At 42.0% G+C, this 26,509-nt stretch overlaps 1 protein-coding gene and 1 pseudogene across 1 annotated transcript in view; one reads left to right on the top strand and one right to left on the bottom strand.

Annotated features, from left to right (window-relative positions):
• PTPRN2 (protein tyrosine phosphatase receptor type N2) overlaps positions 1-26,509 on the bottom strand; it is a 947,086-nt gene that overhangs the window by 670,731 nt on the left and 249,846 nt on the right. Inside the window, exon 3 of the mRNA XM_083188999.1 lies at positions 17,212-17,325. Coding sequence (XP_083045125.1) covers positions 17,212-17,325 — 114 coding nt within the window. The remainder of the gene's footprint in view (positions 1-17,211; positions 17,326-26,509) is intronic.
• On the top strand, positions 10,033-10,150 carry LOC146006154 (5S ribosomal RNA; annotated as a pseudogene).

Genomic DNA, 26,509 nt, shown 5'->3' with positions numbered 1-26,509 from the left:
TTAATCTAATCAGCTTTCTACACCAACACGACCAAGAAATACCCGAAACTATAAAACATAACCCTCTCCTATGGACCACTAGGAAAATATGGCACATACTACGACATGCAGCAGGCTTGAACCATACCACTCCCTCCACCTACCCCTCCTAAATAACCCGGCATTCTTGGACGGCATGGCTGCTCACCCCTTCAACGCTTGGAAACTGGCAGGTATCACATCAGTAGGGTCGCTAACAATGAGAGAGGAAAAGCGCCTTCTTCGCTTCTCTGAACTATCAACTCAATATACTACGGTCAGTCCGTACCCGCTGGCATTTGTACAGGCTAGATTTTATACATCGCATGTTATTAACCATTTTGCAGACGCTGACTGGTCTAATACTCTAGATACTATGCTATCTTACCCAGTTCCAACCTCCAAAGCTATATCAATACACTACACCTACCTAAGACAAATCATTGACCACTCTATAATAAAAGGAGGTATGTCTACCTGGCTAACACACTTTCCTTCACTAGACATAGCACAACTGCAAAAAGGTCTTCTCTACTCTCGGCAGACTCTCAAGGCCAGCATGTATACACAACTCTTTCTTAATATCTACCATAACTCGTACCTATCCCCTATTAGAAGATATCACATAGGAACCTCTAACACTCATACATGCCCAAAATGCCACACAGAAAATGCAGACAACTTCCATTGTTTGTGGGCTTGCCCAATAATACGCTACTTTTGGCTTTTGATAAAACGTTACGCAGAAGATAAATTAGTCACATATGTCCCCATGAACCCAGAATGGGCAATCCTAGGCATATTAGATCCAGATATACGCATGACGAAAGAGAGCAAAAAACTCTTACTGGCCTTGAGCGCTGCAGGAAGGAAAACCATCCTTCAAAACTGGATTGATCAAACACCCCCACAATTCCCCGTATTTTTAGCAAAACTCCACTTCTTATTCAGAATGGACTGAGTAGAAGCTATTGTAGATAAAAACAAACAAGTAGAGAGGTTTTTTCGTTTATGGGAATCTTACATACCCACCTTACCGCTTAACACAAGAAAAATGATACATGCCAGCCTGAAATCAACTACATGGTACCTTACAAGAATAACCGCCCAAGATCCTCCTGTTCCTCTTGAATGATAATTGGCTAAAGCACATAACAAAAATATTACCTAGATAATTTGTTAAAAGCTATGACGGTTGGACACATGAATATAAAACTCTGTAAAATGCTAAAATGACTCAATGAATGTTAAACAATACATAATGCTCGACAGATATTGTTTATTGTATGTATACAATGTTTCAATAAAAAAGTTTTGAAAAAAAAAAAAAAAAGTTTACAAATAAAAAATAGTAACCGAGAAGCCTAGATCAATCTGGTCAATCTGTCCTCTCTCCGATATCTCCTAGTGGATATCTGAGCAAACTCTGAAGCTCAATATGTACAAAACCAAACTCATCATCTTTATTCCATCTCGAGTTTGCTTCCTTACATCTCAACTCTATTGTATACTAAGAATTGTGGTGTTGATACCTGTGCCTGTGTTCGATATGTATGACGCTGCAAACCACTCGTGGGCCGTGGCGCTTTATAAATAAAATGGAATAATAATATCTGTGCTGGTTATTTTAATAGGAATACTATACTATCACCCTGAATTGTCCAGGGGACTCCAGAATATTGGAGGTATGCTACACTTAAATTAAAACGTACTTATTTTTTTTAAAGGTACTACCTTTGCAAACAGGCTGTGCTCCCATTGTTACAAAGGGGAAGAAAGGATGTGAGAGAGCAAAATAGAAAAGGCCCAAAGCTTTGCCCATCTGTCTGTATGAATGACCTTGATTTCATACAATACGCCATGAATGTAGCATTACATTGTAAAATACAACAACTAGCAAACCAATTGTAATAAAGTACCATGGCAATACATTGCCTCTTGGATTCCAGAATGATTTCCTTTATATTTTTGTCAACACCCTTTGTGCTTCTATCTCGGCATCAGGCACATGTATATTGCATCCTCTTAGCTGTCCTAGTTAAAAATATAAGATGGTTCTTTATCATGTAACCCATCATGAATATACAGAAAACAGGATGCTAGAACAAGGCAATGCCTAGCAACATCCACAGTAATGTATCTCTTGTGTCCTAGGAACAATATGTCATTTTATATGGCAATACATTATTCCACACAAGGCTCATCTGTCCCAGTAATCACACGATAAGCCATCTTTTGCCCTTGGAATAAAAAAATCAAACTATAGTTTCTAAAACTGTTGAACGTATTGTGATTTACTGCAGGTGACTATTTGCAGTATAGCTAAAATGTATAAAGATAAAGAAGGATGGGTTACCAGTAATGGAAAATTGATGGAAAATAAATATTGGACAGACAATTGCATGACTTCTTAGCAGTGGCATAACTTCAATTTGAGTGCCCCCCCCCCCCCCACTACAATTTGAGTGCCCCCCCCCCCCCCTCCGTCCATTCATCACTGGGCGCTTACTATATTCAGCCACCCGGCCCGCTGGGACCAGCAGATCCTCCTGTCTGCAGCCCCGGTGCTCATCCTGATAGAATGTCACATGCAAAATGGCTGCCACCTTAGAGCCGACCATTATATAGGATGCAAGAGGAGGTCCCCGCCTCAGCTAACATCCTTAATAACCGTCTGCTTTGAGGGGGTGGCCATTTTGCAAGTGACTTTCTATCAGTCAGAGCGTCGGGACTGCAGTAGACAGGAGGATCTGCTGGTCCCAGCAAGGCAGCACCAAATGCGGTGGCAACCATAGCTTTTGGAGTTTAAGTTTGCCTAGCGCCTAAAAGCTACTGTACCTCAGGGTCTGCGGAGCTATAGTTACGCCAGTGCTTCTTAGGGCCTGACATCTTTTCTTCTTCATTCTTACTGCTTTTCTGCAAACATTCCAGTATGAAAGCCCGGGTGAGGATCATTGGACAGACAGACACTAGGTCTACACACATTAGGTCGACATGGATGAAGGTTTTAGTCTACTTAATGATTGTCAACCCAGTGACCGTATCCTAAAAGCCTGAGGTCTGCAAAAAGCTCATCCAAGATTAAAAATAGTGAAGATTATTATAATAACTTAGTTCAGTCAAGCGATCTGTATTAGTAAAACTATAATACAGTATAATAGCTGTGATAAATATGGTTAAAGGTACAGTATATAAAAATTCAATACAACTTAAGAGGTTCTCTTGAAAATCAAGTTATACCCCTCTCAAATCGCACAACTAACGCGGGTCTGACTCAGGTTGATGCTGGGTCGATCCAGGTTAACATGTGGTGTGAAAGGGCCTTCTGAAAATACCCGGGACGGCAACCCGGCATTCTGACCCGGGTTAAAAGAAGTGTTAATCCTGGGTTGGAACCGGAATACTGTACAGTGTGAACGGGTAGCATGGGTTGAGCGACCTGGGTCCCTTCACACTATAGAGAGGAGGCAGCATCAGCTTCAAGTGCTGCCTCCTCCCCCGCCCCCCATTGATGCAACACTGCCCTGCCCCCCGATGACGTCAGCGACCCGCGTTATTGCCAGGTCGCTTTGGGGGACCTTACATCGCAAATGCCGGGTCACTCCCGGGACGGACCAATGTCCATATCCTGGGTGCGACCCAGCATTTGTGAGGTGAAAGGGGTACTATTGACTGTTTTAACAAAATTGATGACTCTATACCAAGCTGCATGCGATTCTGAGAGGTAGAATGCCACAAGCACATCAGTAGTTAACAAGAGGCTGCATTTATACAAATTCCGTTTTTATAGTATCATTTGAACATTGCTTAAACATAACGTGTTATTTGAGGCTATCTTCCTTATCATTACTGTTAAGTAAAGCTTTTTCGAGGCTGTGTTTAACATTGCGTTTGAGCAAAAATGACTTCCCAGTTCAACAATAAAAGATTCATTATAATGCAGAATACGTATTATAGAAATACATTTACTGGAGCCAAGCTGACGTTATTTAAGTGTCTTTGTTAATAACAGCTAGCGGAATCCTAATAGCTAGAGCATTCATTTTCTACATCTATGACAAGTCAAGGCTGCTTAACTCACTAGCCTTAGTTAACTTTTTGTATTGTAATGTTTCTCCATATTCGTTCAAAGGGCTCAATCACACATACAAAGTTTTAGTGTACTCTTTATATCATAAGCACATGAAGAACACTAGTAGAAATATTACAACTGGGGTCAATTGGGTCATGGTAGCTTATATCATTACATGGAAATTACAGATTCCAGGAGGCAAATATATACATATACAAAAACAAGAAGAAAAGGGGCGCTTCATGGTGCAGATAAAACTAATTTATTTGGAAACCAGCATAAAGGCTCCAGATAAAAGTAACCAATTTGCTCGTACCATAAAAACAATCTCTGTGGGCTGGCTACCACATGATATAATAAATACCCAGGGCACACTGCTCCACCGCAACAGACTCCTGGACCTCCGGAAACACAATGCCGCTTACGCTGGATTGCGCCGCTGAACCTGGTACAGTCAGGCAGGGAGACGCGGCTCGGGAGAGAGAGACGCCGGGATGCAAGTATCGGGTATCACAAGTCACACCCTAACATGTTTCTCCAGAGACTTCATCAGAGGGCGTGGCCTTGTGACTACCCGGCATGATTAAAAGAGAAGTCCACCCAATGGGAGCTTCTGACAGGCAAATGATGTCATAGCCATATAAATCTAATAGAAACAGAAACAACAGCTGCGAAGGTTTGTAACTGAACCATAAGTTAATAAGTTAATAACCACCATTGGTGTACAATATTGCTATCCTTTTCTTCTATACTGTACATATTATAAAAAGAAATGTTATCGCCCAAAGGCAGAAGCTCTCATCTATGGGGGAATTCAAACAACATTTTTTCTAAAACAGCAACATGCTGCATGATCAACCAGCAGCAAATATACAAACAGTGTGTTACACACGCATTAATACATAACAGATGCATTATAGCCATACTGTTACTGTTAAAACTCATATTTGTAAGTAGTCAATAAAATGTACAGAAAATACTTTTGTACAATGGTGGCTTTGTATGGTGTACAATGGTGGCTTTGTACAATACAAAGTACTTTTTGCCTTTCGATGTTGACGATATAGTCAACATCGGATCGGAATCGGATGCAGATCGCAAGGGTTTTAACCCTTGCAATGCCGATCCGATTGCGCGTTCACGTATCGCAAGGCAGAAAGTCTTGTCTGCCTTGACTATATAGTGCAGATCTGCACTATATAGTCAGACTTGTATGCAAATCGGATGTAGCTTAAGATACTATCCACGATCCGATCTGATCGGATCGTGGATAGTATCTGAAGGCACATCTGACCGTGTGTACACACCATAAAATATTAGTTTCACGGTGGCAGCGCGAGGACGCTGAAGCTATGAATATTGGCAGCTTGCCAAACTACCTATACCTACGCTATTAGCGTAGCGACTGTTTGAATTCTGGCAGCTTGCCAGCTCCTTAGTTGTTTAGTTTCAGGGCGGCAGCGCGTGCCGCCTTACTTCTGTAATGTACGTTATCAGCGTGCTACACTGACTCCTCCAAGGCAGCCCAGCGCTGCTACTCCTAACCTCCTGTGAAGTGAGCGCCTCTCACACAGCGCTTGTGCCCGCATGATATCCTCTCTCCTGTGGAGAGGGGTTCATGCGGGCCCTGGCAGAGAGGCGCTCCATCTTTGTGATAGTAGGAGCGTCTTATTCCTAATAAGGGGAATAGAGCAAGTGCCACAGGGAAAACGAGGAAGAGATAGAGATAAACTGCTTGTCCGACGTAAAACTTACTGGATACTGAAACTCAAAACTGTTGTCCCGTATGGACTGAACGAAGGATACGAGAATGTGTTCCTGAAACACCCCCACCATCCACGCCATCCCGAAGCATGTCGAGTGGCGGCGTTACGCGTCTTTCCGCCCTTTTCATACCCCCACCATCCACGTCAGCGTGGAGTTGATTATAGTGTGGCGAGCACAGCGAGCCACCGAGCCCAAAGCGTGGCGAGCGGACGCGGAATACATGTGAAGTTATCCGCGTCCCCTTGCTCGCCACACTATATAGAATCAACTACACGCCGACGTGGATAATGGGGTTATGAAAAGGTCAGAGGACGCTTCGGGATGATGTTGATCGTGGCATGGCGTTAACAATGGGGGGGCATTTCACATACTAATTACCCATCAGGGTGGGTATACAATTAAAAATGGGGTCTGGGGGGCATTTAACATTGGTTCCAATGTAAAATCGGGTCTCAGGGACTATTTAACATTGGATTTGGTCGAATGCGATGCAACCGATTTTTCCGACCCTCAAAATAAATGGTGTAGACACGTTCTAGTTAAATTGGGGTGGAGTAAAAGATCCCCTCAGTATCGCCTGTGCATGTGTGCTCTCCAATGACCAGAGGGCATTGGAGAGCATACATGCACAGGTGATACTGAGGGGATCTTTTACTCCACCCCAACTTAACTAGAAAGTGTCTACACCATTTATTTTGAGGTTTGAGAATTAAAGCCCTAATACCAGTTTACAGCATTGTCTCAAACCCTAAAGTTAATAAAGTGGTCCTTTGTTGGAGGTTGGTCAATAGGGGAATTTGCCATAATTGGCCATCCTGATCCATATCAGTATGATCCATCCATCTGGAGGGTCATTCTTTTATTAAAGTCTATTAGTGATTGGGATCACATTTTGCGCATATACGGTTCAGCTACACGATCGGAATAAAGACTAATTATATTTATAAAAAATCCTCTTATTAAGGAATAAGTACTACAGTATTTATTTACATTTGGAAGATCCAGCGTGAATATATCATTCAAATTTCATTAAAAACATCTTTTATTGCTCAAAGATTAATATCTAACCCCTGATGAAGTCTCATAAAGAGACGAAACGCGTCGGGTTCTTGGTATGATCCTTATTCCAAGAAAATTCTTCTAACTCCAAGTGTATTTTATATATATATTTTTTTAATAAATGTTTTATATTTGAAAGAAGTCTTGGTTGATGATAATTCTACATTGAGTGGAAAGACTGAATACATTGTATTATTGAGTTGTACATGGGCGCTTAATAACCCTATTGGGTTGTGTATTGGATTGTGTGGATCCCTCTAGTAGGGGATCTAGTGTTAATAGCGACCGCCCCATATCTAGCGCAAGTATCTAGTGATATTGTATTGTTATATATAAATACTATGAAAGCAATCAAGTGAAGAAATGGAATAGAAATAAAAGGAATCTCTAACATGAAAGAGAACCCAACTCCACCTGTCGAGACAACAAACGTATGGGGAGAATAAATGAGAACATGGACCTGACAACCAGAGGACAACAACCGGTATATACCAATAATAGGTTTGCACCACTGAGAAACCTATCCACTACACAGGGAAATAGTTTTTTATCCCCCGGGACGGGCACCCGCATCAAAGACCACAAGATCCTACCTATTACAGAGAAAGTGAATCACGCTTCCCCTTTAAAAAGAAGATTGGAAGAAAAAGAGGATGCCGAGGAAAGGGAGGGAACAAGCACAAATCACCACAAAAAGAGATACCTACAGAAGTAACACTAGCTTCCAAAGGCATATTCAACCTCTCGACCTACACCCTTACTAACTCTAAAATTAATCTACTCAACAAAGGACTTTCATTCGCACCATCAAAAGGAAAGAACAGATTCGATACATTTATCGATCTGAATAAATTCACGAGACAACTTACACTCAAGAGACACTTCCTTCGCAAGGATGATGCAATCACACAGAACTGTGAGACAAATTCGAAATCAGGCCTAAAACCCACGTCCAAGTATTATCCATTGGAATCCAAAGGGCCATACATCAGCACCTTTGATGAAGCAGTGAAAAAAGAATTATGCACCAACGATGAACCAGAAACGTCTAAGAAAAACTTGACATTTAAAGAAAGAGCAGCTATCAAAACATTGCAAGCAAACGATAGGATTGTCATTAAACCAGCTGATAAGGGTGGTGGATTAGTAATCATGGATAGATCAGCTTACGAAGCAGAAGCCCTCAGACTATTGGGAGAAACAACTTCATACACTTCACTATCTCATGACCCAAAAGACGACTACATAGAGGAATTACGCCATACCCTTTTAAGAGGCCTGGGGAATGGCACTCTGACGAAGGAAGAATATCAATACCTTCTACATACTAATCCCACCACCCCTATCTTTTATTTTTTACCTAAGATCCATAAATCCCTGCAGAACCCACCCAGTAGGCCAATTGTGGCGGGCATTGAGTCCCTGACATCTCATCTCTCGGAATATGCAGATAAGTTCCTCAGGCCACATGTTATGAATCTACCATCCTTTCTGAAGGACACCACTTCAGTCTTGAACATTATGGAAGACTTCACCTGCAACGAGAACTACCGATGGGCGACCATAGATGTACAATCGCTATATACCTGCATCCGACACGAAGATGGAATCGCAGCATGTCACGAGTTCCTCAGCGAAGATACGACACTGTCAGATGAGAATAGGCTGTTTATATGCGAAGTGATGCGTTTTATCATGAAGCACAATTATTTTAAATTCTTAGATCAGTTTTATTTGCAAATCTGTGGCACAGCTATGGGGACTATTTTTGCCCCTAGCTTTGCGAACTTACTCATGGGCCATTGGGAACGCAATTTTATCTACAGTAACCATCGTTTTAAAGAAAATATTATCCTTTTTAAAAGATATATCGATGATATTTTAATAGTTTGGAATGGGTCTACATCTGATTTTAATGAGTTCCTAACATTCATAGGAGACAACAACCTGAACCTGAAGTTTACCTCGAACATCAACACAGAACAAGTGGAATTCCTTGATCTGATACTCATGAAGACTGGCAGTACAGTGACCACCAAAAATTATATAAAAAAGGTGGACACAAATAGCTATGTACACTATGAAAGCAGTCATCTCAGAAACTGGAAGGACAACATACCGTTCTCTCAATACCATAGGCTGACACGCAACTGCAAAATGACATCAGAAAGAGACACCCAAATCACGATCTATGCGGAGAGATTCAGAGAAAAGGGATATCCTGAACACCTGATCTGCAATGCAGAACAAAGAGCCAAAGACCTGGAGAGGACATCCACTCTCAAGTACAAGAGTAAGGAACAACAAACATCCGGAGTCAAATTTGTTACCACTTATAACAGCCATGAGAAAAGTATAAAAGCAGCTCTAAACAAACATTGGGGATTTCTCACGATGGACCCGGTCCTGAAAGAACATCTACCGTCACACCCGCAAATAGTGTTCAGGAAATCAATAAATCTTAAAGACATGGTGGCACCCAGTATGCTGAGAAGTATAACAAACAGTACGAATGGAATGCCAAAATGCATAGGCAGCTTCAAATGTGGACATCTGTCGACTACTTCACCCAAACAGAAGTACCTTCGAGAATAAGGAAAAAAATAAAGAATTCAAAATTAAACAGTTCATCAATTGTAATACCGTCTCCGTCATCTATATGCTAGAATGTCCATGTGGCCTCTGCTACATCGGGAAGACCAAAAGACCCCTGAAGATCCGTATTCAAGAACACGTCAGAAACATTAAAAACAAGGTTCAGACCCATACAGTTTCCCAGCACTTTTTAACCCATCACAACTCAGACCCGGAACAACTCACCTTCAAAGGCATTGAGCAAGTCAACCTAGGAGAACGAGGTGGCGATCTATCCAACCTACTATCCAGAAGAGAGATGTATTGGATATTCAAACTAAACACTCTGCACCCCGAAGGATTCAACGATAGCTATGAAATAGCTCCCTTCCTCTGAGCACAGACCATTGTACCAACCTAATTCCGTTACTAGGGTATGTGGTATCAATTATCCATCCCCAATACATTTCCACATTCCAAAAGAAGTCTTTATCAGATAGTACTAGCAGGTCTCTCTGGGCGCCATCCCTAATTCTGTCAAGTATTACAGCCATTCCACACTGGTACGCCCAACCACTTCCGATCTTGGAAGCTAAGCAGTGTTGGGCCTGGTTAGTACAAGGATGGGAGACCTCTAAGGAAAACCAGGTGCTGTATGGTTACAAGACGGACAGGTACACTAGGTTGAGAGGTCCTTGCAATGCACATATCTGAAAATCGCCACAACCTTCCTCCTATGAGTATAATGAGTTATATCTGTCTACCCATTGGCATTATTTCCAAACTTTGGTGGATGTATTACACCACAATTGGTCTGTCTTACATAATATGCTAATATCATTTTAAATCAAGCCGTACATAATTCAGCAGATTAAATGATCTCCCTTTAGTGCCCAATACAGTAACGACCCTAGGGAATATATCCATGTATATAGTAAGCATAATTAAGTGTCACAGCTATCACCCAGTCTGCATATCTATAAAAATTGATATTTTATATATAAATTGCATCTCCAGGAAAATTGACTACTATAAAATACCTACAGGTTTCACGTACTTAGAGAACTTGTGTATGAACAATCCTTTGTTTTGTTGCAAAATCCTTGACTGTACAAATAACTGTCTCCTTTCTCTGTTACATCCTAAATGACCATGACTGCACCAAAAAAGTCTAAGTACCTATCTATCAAAGGATCTACGAGAGATCCCTCTGCGTGCCAAATGCGTTACAAATGCAGACTTCACTGATTGACTTCACGTCTAAGAACTTGTCCTGCGTTCCACTGCGTCTCACAGAAACACAGGAGGACATCCGCATTCCGGCCCGCCCACAGAGAGAATACGCAATGAAACTACCGCCGCTGCTAGAACATCCCTAAGATGGGACGCCGCACACGCGTGCGCACAAGCACAATGAGGACGTCGGATGTGGGGCGGAAGTGACGTCGCGCCCCACATTGCCACACCGATAATCCAATTAATGTTATCTGGACAGTCTCTGTTTTCTAAAAAGGAATAACAACCTAGAAATTGTACTATATGGTCCTTTGTCTCACATCACATAGCCCTAGAATCATCCTAAATTTTAGTAGTAAAGTGAAGTAGCACACGCAAATAATTAATTGAATAATGAGATAACAGGAAGTGAGGTAACCCTGCCTTCCTGTTAAATAGGAGTCCTTGCCAGTTTGTCCCTACCCCAGTGGTTCCCAAACTGTGTGCCGTGGCTCCCAGGGGTGCCGCGGAGCACTTGCAGGGGTGCCCTGGGTTGGTGGTCTAGGACAAATTCAAATTATATATGGTCAATGTAATAAGGAAAATCAGTACTTGTGACTTCCAATTATAACATATGTGGATAAACAGAAGTAAATCATGTTCCTCACCACATAACTGGACCTAAGGAGGACATATAAGCGCAACTTATTTAATTTAATATTTTTTTCGGAAGTTCTTGGTATCAAACTTTTTCCCTAGGGGTGCCATGGAAAAAAATCTGATACTCTAGGGTGCCGTGATCCACAAAAGTTTGGGAACCACTGCCCTACCCCCTGAGGAAGTCATACAGACGAAACATGTTGGGCAGCTTCTAATCTACCTCACTTTCTGCACATGAGCTAAGCACTTTATCTTTCTTACTTTATGTTTGACTAATAGACGCCTTTTATTCAGCGTATGCATTGTGTTTTTTAAAATAATCCACAGACTTTTTTTTATTCAGGTCTTTATTTATTTATTTTTTCTTATAACCCTGAATTTTATTACATGTATTGTGAACTTGTTATCCCTCTTAATGTGTAAACCCCCTCATTGAATAAATTATTTGTAATATTATATACTCATTCATAGTCCTAATTTATAACGAAGGTCGCCGAGTTCAGAGAGTAACCCTCACCATATATATACACACACATACACACACACACACACACACACACATACAGGATACCACTGCACTCTACATACAAATGTTGTGCAAACTTCACTGCAAGTCTTATCCTAACAACCAGTCCCTGGTGTTACAATACTTAAGACCTACAAACTGGCACATTTTTGCCACCAGCACACTGAGCAACACACATTGCAGCACTTAACCCCTTCAGTGGTGTTTTTTTTTTTTTTTGGGAACGCTTCCCACTGGGTGAGTTTTTTATGGGGAGCGCTCCCTTAAAAAAAACACCACTGCCTCCCTGGGTCCAGGCAGCTCCGCTGAACTGTTAATTAGCCGCTGCCCGGACCTGCGCCCCCGCACCCCGTCCCTGTCCGCGGCAGCCGGCTTGTCATAAGCCGGTGCCGAGGACTTCAATAGAAAAGCCGGAGGGGAGGGGGGAGGAGGAGGTGCGGCAGAGGGGAGGGAGCCGGGCAGCGCTGAAGCTGCCTGAGTTCAGTGACTGAAGCCACTTCAATTGCAGCCACTCCCCGCCACCACCCATCACCCATCACCACCACCGCTGGTTCTCCCACAGGAAGTTGGCGCCGCAAATGGCTGCCTGGGATCTGTGCACTCAGCCATATGTAACCTCATGTCCCCTGTGTGATAACTATAATGTCTCTGCTGTAACTGTGCTATCTTTGCCCATAATGTTACCTACCTGGCTGCGGCAACGACCAGTGGCGCCGCTGATGACTGCCTAGGCGCTGTGCAGCTTGACAGGTATATGTTCTATGTGTGCCATTATACTGTCCCTGCTTATATTGTTACCTACCTGGCTGCTGAAGCGACCAGTGGCGCCATGGATGGCTGCCTAGGCGCTGTGCAGCTCGGCGGGTATGTGTTCCCTGTGTGATAACTGTACTGTCCCTGCTTATATCGTTACCTACCTGGCTGCTGCAGTGACCAGTGGTGCCGCTGATGGCTGCCTGGGCGCTGTACTGCTCGGTGGGCATGTCGTCCCCGCATGTAATGTCTCAATATATATGTAATGCCCCCCCTCCTCGCTTGATGCTGCACAAAAAATTCCTAGTGTGCGCAAGCACACATGGCCAATAAAGTTGATTGATTGATAACAAAATATTATTTGTTAATTAACAGTTTATTATACCTCGCAGCAGGACTCATTGCACTTTACAATTAGAAATAGGGCTAAATTAAATGAGTACTTACAGATAGACTAAATGGTAGGAAAGCCCTGCTCACAAGCTTACAAACTATAGGGAAATATATTGCAAGAATGTATTAATATTAGTGTGCCAGGAAAAAGCTTATGAGAATAAAGTTATTCACCTGAGGCCTTCTTTAGTTCTTGAAAGATCTGATGCATTATTCACAAAGTATTGATGACTGGTAATCTGCAGATACACAGGACCTGTACAGGTGCAGGATGACTGCCTGACAGTCCAGATTCCGAGGGTCAGCACTCCAATATTGGAATGCCGACTGTTTAAATGCCCGACAGTTGGGATCCCTACTGACAGGGGCTATCCTTGTGGGGTTCCAGAGCGAGCCAAGTGAGCCACTGAACCCGCAAGGGGCTTCTTTGCACACGCCCCCCATGTCGAAGCACTAGCAGTCGGGAAAACCCAGAAACTATGGGATCATTTGCGTTGGTCCTAGATTTCCATGGGAGGAAGTGGGAGGTGAATGTAATCATCACCTCTGCATAAATGACAGTACATCCAATGTACTTAAGGGTTATTCATATCATTTGGCTGTCAATTTGCAGGCCGGGCGATTATCGATAGACTGTACATGCATACATATCGTAGCATGCATGTGCAAGGCCATCCTGTGATACATTTCTTCTAAAAAAAATTATCACTGGTCGTACTCAAGTTTATTGACAGAAAGCGGGTGTTTGGTGGTGGCAACCAGTCTTATTTTGGGAGTGTCAGGGAAAATGCAGGCATTCCCTGGGGAAGCTGTGTGGCATCAATTCCAGCCCAAGCTGCTTCTATCGCAGCTGCTGAGAAAGCCCTGGACTATGCACAGGCTGCACTCGGTGGAAAAATAATTTGATCGTGAGCCCTGCTAAGCAATTTTCAGGCATGCATTCAGGGTGCCATATACCCAGGGCTATTTTTGTGCAGGCTCTAGCAGGAACTGTGGCCCTTATTCTAGCTCACTCTTTCTGACAAAATATTTCTTAGATGGACAAAACCATGTGCACTGCAGGTGAGGCAGAAGTAAAACCCCACCCAAATCTAATTATCTCTGCACAAGTAACACCTGCCTCACCTGCAGTGCTCATGGTTTTGTCCATCTAAGAAATATTTTGTCAGAAAGAGTGAGCTAGAATAAGGGCCACAGTTCCTGCTGGAGCCTGCACAAAAATAGCCCTGCATATACCTGATCACAGGACTGTAATTTACCAGAGCAGTGATCTGGTCTGAATTACCCCCCGCCCCCCCCCCCCCCCCACACCTAGTTTTAATAAATGCTGTATATGTATCAGAGGTTAGTAAAAAATAACTAGCGACCCACAACAGACTTGTCCATTGTATCCAATACAAGTGTGTTACTGTATGCTGCTAATCTCTGATTACCTTTTATTTTGCACTATAACTTTGTTACTTTGATGAGCGTGATGATTTGTCTCATCGTGGAATTAATTACACCTCACCATCTGCTGGAAAACATCCATTTCCTTTTGCTCTTTGATTATTCCCAGGGTAGTTCAGTTTGTTTGATGCTGCTTTTTTCTGTAAAAGGTTGCACTTGTCAAAGTGGGAGATGCTGCTGTCATGCGAGTTGTTTGCTTGTTTGGAGAGTGACAGCAATCTGACTTTAGCAACTTACTCAACTCACCAAAATGTCTCAAAAATGTATGGGGGCAAATAACTTATTATATTTATATTTATATATTTTATTTAAATTACTTTGTTTGAGTCATAACTTTACTTAAAAATGTAATAACATGCATGAGCTTTATTAGAGATGTCAATTTTGCTATCTAAAATACTGTAAATGTCAAATTACACAGAACCGACCAAAGAGACGGTACCAGTCAGTAACTACAGTACTGTAATACTAGGCAATATGTAACTCACTTCCTGCAAAGCAATATAAGACATACAGTTCCTTATGGAAAATCGGCTCCCCCTGCCGGCCTGCCAGAAGGGAGGGCAAGCCTAACGCATTTGGCGGGGCCCCCACATCAGGGACCCCCCACTGCTGGTCAAATAATGTCATTTGTGGCTCTTAGGTGTGGGTGGCTGGGCTAAAACAACGCAAATTGCGTCATTTAGTACCAACCCCTCCCCGAAGAACCGCAAATCATGCCATTTACAAGAATGGGGGCTGGGTTTAGTGACCGCAATCCCTGCCCCCACCGCCCGGAAAACTTACTTCTGCCAGAGAGGAGACACTTAAGGTAGGCAGGTATGATATAAAAGCATAAGCTCACTGGGAATATTTATGGAAAAAAATCAATTAGTAACTTCAAAAAAAAACTGCTGTAATAAGATAATTCATTATTTTTAAGTTATCTTAGAAAATATAATATGTTGGCGTTTCAATGTTGAATTAACATATAAACAGTCATTACGTCACACAACCACTAAAGCTGCTGCAATTTTGAGAGAGTGGGTGGATTGGGGTGTGGCACTGATAGACATGGGGTATTCCCTAAATAAATGAATTACATACATTTCTGACATCTTGTGCCACCACTGGCCAGGGTCCCGGTACCTGTAGAATGCAACTGACAAGCACCAAGCCTGGCACATGTGAAATAGCGGCAATGGTACTGCGGATGCTCAAAAGCTGGCTTCTATGGAATGCATCATTCAACTCTCCGCTCATCGCAGCCAGGCCTGTCAGCCCTGGAGAACTAAAATAATTCCAATGAACTGCCTTTACTGTGGGTGACTGACAAGTAGGACTTCCAAAAGGAAGTCACTGCCAGTAACAGTCAAGCCAGAGCAGTCTCACAGACTATATCTGGCTTCACTGACCTTCAGCAGGGTAGCAAATGTTACTTGGGGTCTGCAGTCCATAGGTAAAAACTGCCACTGATTGTGTTCTACTCATAGGTGGTTCCATATAAGTGGCCACAAGAAACCTTGTTTGATGAGGCCCTCACACTTCACACCTTGCAGTGCTATAAATAACTATTATCTGTAAATGCAGAACTAGATTTTCTAGATAAAAGTATTCAATAGTTATTCAATTAAATAAGTAATTATATAAAATAACAAATACAAAATAAATTCAATAAAATAATTTAAAGCAAACAAATACAAATATCTATTTTGTTCCCCTTTAACAAAAAAAATTAGATATCTTGTTTCTTGCAGCAGTATAAATGCACTAAATATCACTAAAGTCATACCTGGAGGGAGCAGCCATGTTCTTGAGGGGGCGTGGAGGAAGCGGTCTAGGGAAGTGAATAACATGATCACATCATTGTAGCTCCGCCCTGGCTTGACACTGCCAACATTACCAGCATTGTAAAGCGGGGGGCCAATGATGAAGCAATTTTACGTGAATTTTGTCATTGGCCTGCCCCTTTCTTCCACCTGAGCAGAAGGGGGTTCGGTGGTGCACTGGTGCTGGCATGGGAGGAAATGGAATGTGGGAGCCTTACAATACCTACTTTCCCAGGGTGCCAGGAGTGCCACCAGATTTTCAGTAGAGTAGGCAAGTATGACTAAAGTAGTAGGCGGGGGCCGCAGCATTCCTATGAAGCTATGCCACCTTTTAGCGCAAAGTAGTCTCAGGTTAAGCATGACAAATGTTGGGAGGTATGCAAGTGTACAGTAACACTCCTTTAATACCTCCAATATATGCTTTACCTAACTCTGGGGTAGCTGTATGAAGCAGTGATAAGGGAAAATAAGTGAGCCAGAGGAGAAGTGACCCATGGCAACCAATCAGCTGCTCTGTATAATGTTATATTATGCACATTATAGATGATACTTCTGTGCTGATTGGCTGTCATGGGCCACTTCTCCTCTGGCTCAATTCTCCTCCCTAATCACTGACTGCTGCATACATCTACCGCTCTGTCCCCCCTTTCCCTCTATGTTCCCACACCCTTTGCACCTCTAGAATGTACGCTCTTGCAAGCAGGGCCCTCTCTCCCCCAGTTATCTCCATGTGATTATGTAATTGTACATTACAATTATGTATACTTCAGTTAGTAATTTGACACTTTGCTGCTTAATTACCCATTACAATGTAACGTTGCTGTACAGTATGTTCTCCTAGGTATGGCGATACAGAATCTCTGTGGCACCATACGAATAAAGATAATAATAATATGTATTAACATTTGATATGTTACCTCTATGGGAGAGCTTCTGAAGTACACTTCTAAGACGCTGGACAACAGGAGGTGAAACTTCGTATTTGAATACGTCTATCACCGGTATCCGCTGACATCTCCCAAACACGCCATCTGTTAAAAACAAAATAAGACACATTTTAAAACTTGTTATGATACATATGTTCTGTTAAACCACAGGATATATTCCATTAGTCAGCACTGCTGATAAATAGCATTTAGAATGCAAAAAGGAAAAACATTACAGAAATAAAGTGTGATTTATGATTTTTTCTGTTGAAGCAACATATACAATAAACAATAGTAATAAATCTTCCATAAAATTGCACATTAACATTCAGGAGACATATAAATATCCATCTCCTGAGAGTGTATGGGGAAGATAGACAGTATCTCAGAGTACTGATAATGTAGCAGCAAAATTTAATTGCTGTTTGTTTAGTTTCTTGATTGCTGAAAATATGACAAGAAATATATTATTTTTCATATCTGAATTTAGATGACTTGTCAGTAATAGTGAAAAGATTAAAAAAAATGAATGAGATGAGAAAAAATTACATATGATTATTTAAATAAAAATCAGTTAACTAAAATGATTTTACCTAACCTGAACTGAACCTTTTCTCAATAAAATGACATCTACTAGTGTCCTAGTTAATGGTATGCCCCATAGTTATGCCCCACAGTAGTGAGTGACCCATTTAATGTTTTGTCCCATAATAGTGCCCTTGTTACTGTAATGTCCTGCCCATTAATAGTGTCCTAGTTAATGTTTTTCCCCATAGTAGTGCCCTAATTAGTTTTTTTCCTATAGACATGCCCTAGTTAATATTTTACCTCATAGTATTGCCCTAGTTGATGTTATGCCGCACTATAGTGCCCTAGTTAATGTCATGCTCCCTAGTAGTGCCCTACTGTAGTAGATATTCTGCCTCATAGTATTGCCCTAGTTGATGTTATGCCCCACTGTAGTGCCCTAGTTAATGTCATGCTCCCTAGTAGTGCCCTAGTTGATGTTCTGCCTCATAGTACTGCCCTAGTTATTAATGCCATGCCCATAGTAATACTCATGTTAATGTTTTTCGCCATAGTCATGCACTAGTTAATGTTATTCCCCATAGCAGTGACCTAGTTAATGTAATTCCCCACAGTAGGGAGTGACCCAATTCAGGTTTTGACCCATAGTAGTGCCTTAGTTAATGTTTTGCCCCATAGTAGTGTCCTGTTTAATGTTATTCCCCATAGACATGCCCTAATTAATATTTTGCCCAATAGTACTACCCTAGTTAATGTTATGCCCCACAGTATTGACCTAGTTAATGTTATGCCCCACAGTATTGACCTAGTTAATGTTATGCCCCACAGTATTGACCTAGTTAATGTTATGCCCCACCGTATTGACCTAGTTAATGTTATGGCCCACAGTAATGACCTAGTTAATGTTATGCCCCACAGTATTGACCTAGTTAATGTTATGCCCCACAGTATTGACCTAGTTAATGTTATGCCCCACAGTATTGACCTAGTTAATGTTATGCCCCACCGTATTGACCTAGTTAATGTTATGGCCCACAGTAATGACCTAGTTAATGTTATGCCCCACAGTATTGACCTAGTTAATGTTATGCCCCACAGTATTGACCTAGTTAATGTTATGCCCCACAGTATTGACCTAGTTAATGTTATGCCCCACAGTAGCGACCCAGTTAATGTTTTGTCCCATATTGTGTCCTAGTTTTATGCTGCCCCATAGTAGTACCGTAGTTAGTTACTATTGTATCATATTACTATTGCCACCTACGTTGAAAAAGAACATTTCATATTGTACTTTGAACCCAAAGCAATATTTTGGTTAAGATTAATATAGAATACACCAAATCAGTAATAACTCAAACTGTCAACTAACAAAATTTTTGATAATTTATGGTAGAAAATCTTTTTACTTTAATAAAACTTATTGACCTGCTTTGAAATGAAAGCGATTATGGAAATTCTGCACTCCAAATGATAGAGACAATTTTTTACATTGTTACAATCAAGTGTGGTATATTAGGTTGAAGCCAAAAATTCAACATGCACAAGGATTACAGCAAAAACTCAACATGAGTTTTTCATGTGTGTGTCAATGTCGACACCTTGCATGGCTTCACTCATCATGCTTCAGGCCAGGTGCCTCACTCCGCATGTCAACCTAATGTTGTTGGTCTATTGACCGTCGACCTAACATCCGAGTCCAATTCACTAACTGCCACCCCCATATTTTATTTTTATCCAGGTAACCAGATGGTAGGTCAACAGGTACAAAAAAGATGATAGGATCAATTTGTCGACATGTAAAAGGTCGACTGGGATCAATGTGACTTTACATCCTTGGGAATATTCACAAAGGACCAATGTTTCAGCTTGCAAGAATACGGGTTTAGTATAGTAAACCTTTATTTTGTAATAAATGCTAAAATTAATAAAAGTTTAGGGCAGTGGTTCCCAAACCCAAATCTCTCTGTGTACATGTTATATCAGCCCCCCCCCCCCCCCCCCCCCCCCCCCCTGCAGTGCAGCACGGTTTTGCACAGTTGGGTGCTTTGTTGTTTTGCTTGCAACTCTGAAGGTAGATAGCACTTAAGCCCCCTAAACACATACCGAAGGAAACTTTGATCAGGGCTGCGCATCGCTATCGCTATGATCCCTACACACAATGATTTGTGCTTATTTTTAAAGTGATCTAGTCAAATCGCTTAGAAAATAGCAAGAAATTGTTAGTTTATTAGTTTAGATCAATTTAAAGAAGTAAGGAGCCATTATCATGCTCCTTGCTAGTTAATTATACATCCAGATAGGGGTAATATGTGTGGGGTGTGGTGCCCCTGGATTGGTGTGGCTATATGAAGTAGCACACTGTTATATTCTAACACCCACTTATCTCTTTACTAACACTAGTTCTTTATTTTAATTATATTCATTATTTTTGTATATATCTTTGGCTTCCTCTCACTTACACTTATTAACACTTACATTTTTTTCACTGGTGCGTTGCCCTGGGCTTTTTTGGGGGTGCCACACCCCGCACCTAGATATAGCAATAGGGACCCTCAATTTACAGAGAAGCCTTGATGACGGCTTGAGGGCCTGAATCATAAATTTGCTCAAATACTTCTAACCAATATCTCGGAATTCTATTATCATGTAGTGTTTAAAGATGCATGCACACAGAAACATTTGAGGCAAGATGTGGGCGTTCCAGATCGATCGGAATGACCAATCGCTCAAATTGTTCCATGTATCATTCCGTGTATCGTACCCGCCGATCATTAAGACTGGTCTATGATCTTTCATGCATGCAGGAAGATCATAGACCAATCTTTTATTAAGTGATTTAAATAGTTCTGTGTGTAATTATGCACGCTGAGTAATTTGAAATCATAGGGGATGATGTTGGATAATTTTCCATGTGTATACAGCTTTAGATTTTTTACTAATGTCATTCAGTGTGCTGAAAGGAACCTTACCCAGTATTACCCCTCCATTTCATGTACCCTACTGTATGTGGTCAGGGGTATAACTTTGTAGGCCCCATAGCAAAAATTTGTAAAGGCCCCTATATATTATGCAATGGTGACAAATGTATACAGCACATGTAATGTGTACAGGAAATACAGGCCCCCCTCAACATAGGGCCCCATAGCAGCTGCACCCCCTGCACCTCTGGTAGATACGCCATTGTAAGTGGTTACTAAACTAATTGAGTATCTGCCACTATAAATAACTCTGAATCAGGCCCTGCAAGTACGTCTGTATACTGTAGGTGCGAAGGTGCAGGCCATTTGTTTCAGTTGGGGCTACTCCAAATGTGGCATTCATTCTTGTTGACTCAGTAATCTGCCCCGGCGAATACACGCCCCCATCCACCGCTGTTTCCCCCCCAAGGCCATGCAAGGGGATGTGTTATGAAGCAGAAATCCTTAGTTGGCGAAGGCTCGCACACAGAAGGCCTTTAGATGCACATGTACCATTATGCGCAAAGCCAAACCATCGGTTCCTCGCGCGAACACACGGGACTGAATAAATCAGAATCAGGGCCTGTATGTAATCTCATTTTCCCAGTTATCATTGTATTTATTGACAATCTCAATTAATGCCATGTATACCAGTTAACATCTCAGCTGATGAAGTCCCTGGAGAGGCTGGTCCTTGGCTATCTTCGACCTCTAGTGAGATCTTCTATGGACCCATTGCAGTTTGCTTATCAGCTTGGAATTGGTTTGGATGATGCTGTCATACATCTGATGCAGAGGTCCCTACCTCATCTGGAGAGAGCTGGGGCCACTGTGAGAATAATGTTCTTTGACTTCTCTTTGGCTTTTAATACCATTCAGCCCATGCTCCTGGGGGAGAAACTGGTTGACTCGGGGGTGGATCATCATCTAATCACCTGGATCCTGGATTACCTTACAAATTGTCCACAGTATGTGAGGACCAAGGAGTGCCAGTCTGATACTATTATCTGTAGTACAGGGGCACCGCAGGGAACAGTTTTGGCACCATTTCTCTTTACTCTCTATACTCTCTATACTGCAGATTTCACATTTCAATACATCAACCTGTCATCTACAGAAGTTCTCTGATGACTCTGCTATTGTGGGTCTTATCGTAGATGAGGACGATAGGGAGTACAGAGAACTGATGCTATGAAAAGCCGTCCTCAAAGCCGCTCATCTGGTGGTAATAACAGTAGATGAACGGCTTTCCCGGCGATGATGCAGGAGCACGCATCACCGCTCATCGCCGGGCAATACACACTGGGTGGCTTTGAGCTGAAAGCCACTCAAACTTGCTGTTTTGAGCGGCTTTCAGCTCAAAGCCGCCCAGTGTGTATGGGCATTTAGACACACCCAATGGGCAGAGTTAGGCATGCCCAATAGGTGGTGCTAGACACACCCCTTTGATGGTGCACCCCCTAATAAAATGTGCTGCGCACGCCTATGGCTACTGTACTATAATATTTTACAGCTGTACTAATTAAGATATACAACAGTGCAATATAGTTCGTATACTGCTGAGAGGTTACAATTCTAATCTATGCTTTTAATAATAATAATAATGTACTTAGAATTCAAATATAACATTTACTTGTGATTAAAAGGAGGATTGGTACAGAACTGCTGAATGCACAGTTACATATACATGTTCTTTAATTAAAGCAAACTAAAAGTGAACTCTGGGATCAGTAGAGTAACAATAAAGCCTCTTATATTTGATTACGTACTAGTTGATTGAAATGACAGTCTCCTCATTAACATTTTCAACATTATACCTACTAATTAGTTTCTAATTAGGCTTTATTTGGGGTAGTCTTCATTATGTCGGCTTCCTGTGCAGCATAGATTGGTGTCAGAAATCCAGATAACTATCTCTTATGTCACACAAAAAGCTATTGTATTGTTTGTAGCCTGAGTATTCTGTTACATTGGTCAGAAGCATGTGTTGAGTTGGTGACTACAGAACTGCTGTTAAAATGTTAACTCATTCATTTTAATTAACATTTATTTTATGTATAATGTACAGAATGCAGCAGAAATAGAGTCCTTAAGTGCCAATTTAACATAGGGAGACAAGGTGTGTGTTTGACTGAAGTAATGCTTCTTCATATTTTCATGGTAAATGTAATATAGAATTAGTTCTATTGTACTAGTTTGACAGCAGATTAAAAACCACTTGGCCAATCTAATCTGCGCTTAACTCTCGTACTGTGCACAAAAAGATAAATGTGTTCGGCAGGCGCCAGTTGATGGCGGCAGGAGGCGCAGGGCAAAGGCTGCTGAACCCAACATTTCTGCTGGACTCAGGCCTGCTCTTCCTCCCTGCATCAGGTGTCATCCAATAGCCGTCACCGGGTGATGTGATAAGGGGCGGAGCCACAGTCGACAGACAGCCCTGCATACCAATCATCTAGCTGGGAATCCTCATGGGGCAAGTGATGGCCACTCAAGCCATGATCCTGTGTCACTACAAAGACCACTGCCTCTAGTCTGTCCTGCTCCCACTGCTGTTCCTTGCTATCAGACTGAGCTGACCCTAGGAGGTTTGGGATGGATGCCGCTAGGCATGCAATTGCCCTAGGCATTTGCCTGCTTTGCCTATGCCTAGGGCCGGCTCTGCCCTGGGTCATGTTTGAGTAAACATGCTGAAAAAATATTCCCCCTCCCCTTTGATCAGCTTAGGAAGGGCCTTCATGATTCATTAGTGTTACTTGAGGGCCATGACATTACCAGCAGCAATGCTGCATACACCAGCATAGGGGTGTTTTGCCTATACTAGTCAGCTAACAGTCAACATTCACAATCACTACATGGACCAAGAGGACATATCATACTCCCATTAAATATGAATATTTTACCTTGGTTGTCTTTTAGTTTCCAGTCATTATTGAGGACCAACTGTCACAATAAACAATCTTAATAAACTAGATGAGTGGGCAAAAAAGTCGAAGATGAGGTTCAATGTGGATAAATGCAAGGTTATGCACCTGGGTAATTATAACCAGTGTGCTAGTTATAACCTAAGCGGGGAGGCACTGGGTAATTCAGTACTTGAAAAGGATCTAGGAGTCCAAATAGACAACAAACTGGGGTGTAGTGCTCAATGTCATGCAAACAAGGCAAAAAGAATACTAGCATGTATAAAAAGGGGCATGGAAACTAGGGACTCAAAAGTAATTATGCCACTGTTTAAAGCATTGGTTAGACCACATCTTGAATATGGAGTACAATTCTGGGCACCACACTATAAAAAGGACATCATAGAATTAGAAAAAATCCAAAGAAGACCAACAAAGCTAATAAAGGGAATGAAGAATTTAAGCTACGAGGACACATTGAACAAATTGAGATTATTTTCGCTAGAAAAGAGACTTAAGGGGGCACATGCTTAACATTTACAAATATATCAGGGGCCAATATATGTAACTGTCAAGCACCCTTTTTACTACAAGGAAGGACTCTAGGACATGAGGGCACGAGTTCAGAATAGAAGAAAAAAGATTTTGTTCTCTTAGAAGGAAAAATGTTTTTGCGGTCAGGGCAGCCAAACTATGGAACTCTCTGCCTGGTGAGGTGGTGTCGTTTGTTTGTGAAACAAAGATACAGATTCTTCTTGTATTTTGCATTTATTCCTGTTCAGATCTCCGCCCTTTGTCTGGCCCTTGCACCTACCTTTTTCTCAATTCAACCTGAGTTTACTTTCAGTGACTGTTCCTTAACAAATCTAAAAGTGCCCATACACGGTCCGTTCGTTGGATCCGTTCGGTACTTAATTAGTACACATCGTATCGCATGCCTTGTGCATCCAATGCGATGCGATACGATGTAAAGCTAGTACAAAAAGTATGTGCAGCATATACTTTACTGTACCGTACGATGAGATGCGCGGGAGCACGCATCTCATCGTACAGAATGGACGGACCGGGAACAGACCGTCTATGGGCACCTTAAGGGTTTATTTACTAAGCCTTAAAAAGAGATAATGTGGATGGAGATAAAGTATCAACCAACAGCCCCTAACTGTTATTTTTAACATACTGCCCGTGGCATGGCTGATAGGCTGCGGCTTTATATCCATCTACTTTATCTCTTTACAAAGCTTAGTAAATGGACCCCTACTGAAGTACAGTATTCCACATTATGGACCTTATTCTGGTCCACACGCAATGATGTGATTTTCACAGTGTTGCCTGTGGACTAAATGCCGCCCGCCTCCCACAGGGATAGCCGCCCCCTCCCTGCGCGGCTGCGAATGAATTATTTGCATAATCATCCATATGCAGCCTTGGGTGCAGAGGAGAAATCATTTGATGGTCGAATGATTTCTCCAGTGCTCGCATATCTGAGACTCCTCTATGTGGTCTCTGATCTGCGAGCGCCCTGAATGGCCGCTGATGTCAGCTGCCCGCCCCCGGCACCTCGTCATGGGGAGTTTTGCATGGCAACGCCCAGCATTTTCATGGGAACACTGTGCCCCCCACCACCGCCCCCCTGCCCGCACTGCTAAATGCAAGTGGGGCGGCGAACACATAGTTCGCCGTGCCCGCTAGCACCCTGCATCTGCACATGCACAGAAATGCACCTGCGCATGCGCAGATGCAAAATATCGGTCCCCCGTGCGAATTAGAATAACCCCCCATGTGCCTAATTCCTATTTTATATCTACTCCACCTTGGGACTAATTTGTATTACATTTCTTTGGAATCCACAAAGACTCATATAATAGCCACTTTTTGGGAATTGCACCCATTTATTCTAAGTTGCAGCTTTAAGAGAACTGATGATTCTTCTTGGTATATTCCACCCTTTGAAGAGATAGATTTGGGTGGGGTGTGTTCAAATTGAAATCTAAATTGCCGTCCAATAATAAATCAGACAGTATTTACTCTGCACTGAAATAATATAACTCACCAAATCTAACTATCACTGCATATATTACACGCCCTTCCTGCAGTGCAGCATGAATTTGCCCATTTAGAGAACAAATTTGACCTGCGATCATGTCTGATTTAGGCCCCTAGTTTACATTATTCACACCAAAGGCTACACGCGCCAGTGCCGGGTTTGACCCTGATCACAACCAGCATCAGATTTCTGGGTACTACAAGGCAGGTTGGCCCTTTCACCCCAAGCCAGGACCCGAGCTGGTTCGGCAAAAACCCGGCTCAGAACCTTGGTGTAAAGTGGGGGCTCCCATCATACAACCGTTTCCGCTTGAGATGCTACTCCTGGACCATGGTTTAGAAATCCATTTACTTATCAGTGAAAATGTGAGTATAGGCAAGGCAAGCACACTACTATTCATAGTGAGACTGGCTTTGCTTACATACATAACACATACAGTATCAGCCAATGTTTCAAAATATAAAAAAAAAATGTTGTATTAACCTCAATTAATACTAGCTTTATTTCCAAGCCAGTAATATCAGTTTTTTTTTTATTGTAGTATGTTAGAGTGGAAAGACTGGCAGCAGGGTAGAAATGAAACATTTATCTATGTCGGCTAATCTTTTCTATGTCAGCTAATCTCTTCAATCAGCTCCGCAGAACAACTGTTGCCAAGTAACGAAATCTGGTCTCTGTCATAATGTTCTTTTCACTATTCAAACAATAACAGAGAACTGTGACTAGGTTAGGTTATGTGCAGAATCAAATACAAATGGCACATTATTTAGAAGGACCCACATGTATTTAGAAAGACCGATACTGTCATCTATTTTCCAGCTTCACCTTATCAGGGTATTCATTTGCATCTGCTCTTA

The sequence above is a fragment of the Crinia signifera genome, chromosome 5, assembly GCF_055691185.1.
Source record: "Crinia signifera chromosome 5, ASM5569118v1, whole genome shotgun sequence".
In the NCBI taxonomy this organism is placed as follows: domain Eukaryota; kingdom Metazoa; phylum Chordata; class Amphibia; order Anura; family Myobatrachidae; genus Crinia; species Crinia signifera.
The sequence above is the reverse complement of the archived record's forward strand: the minus strand, read 5'-3'. Positions and strand labels throughout refer to the sequence as shown.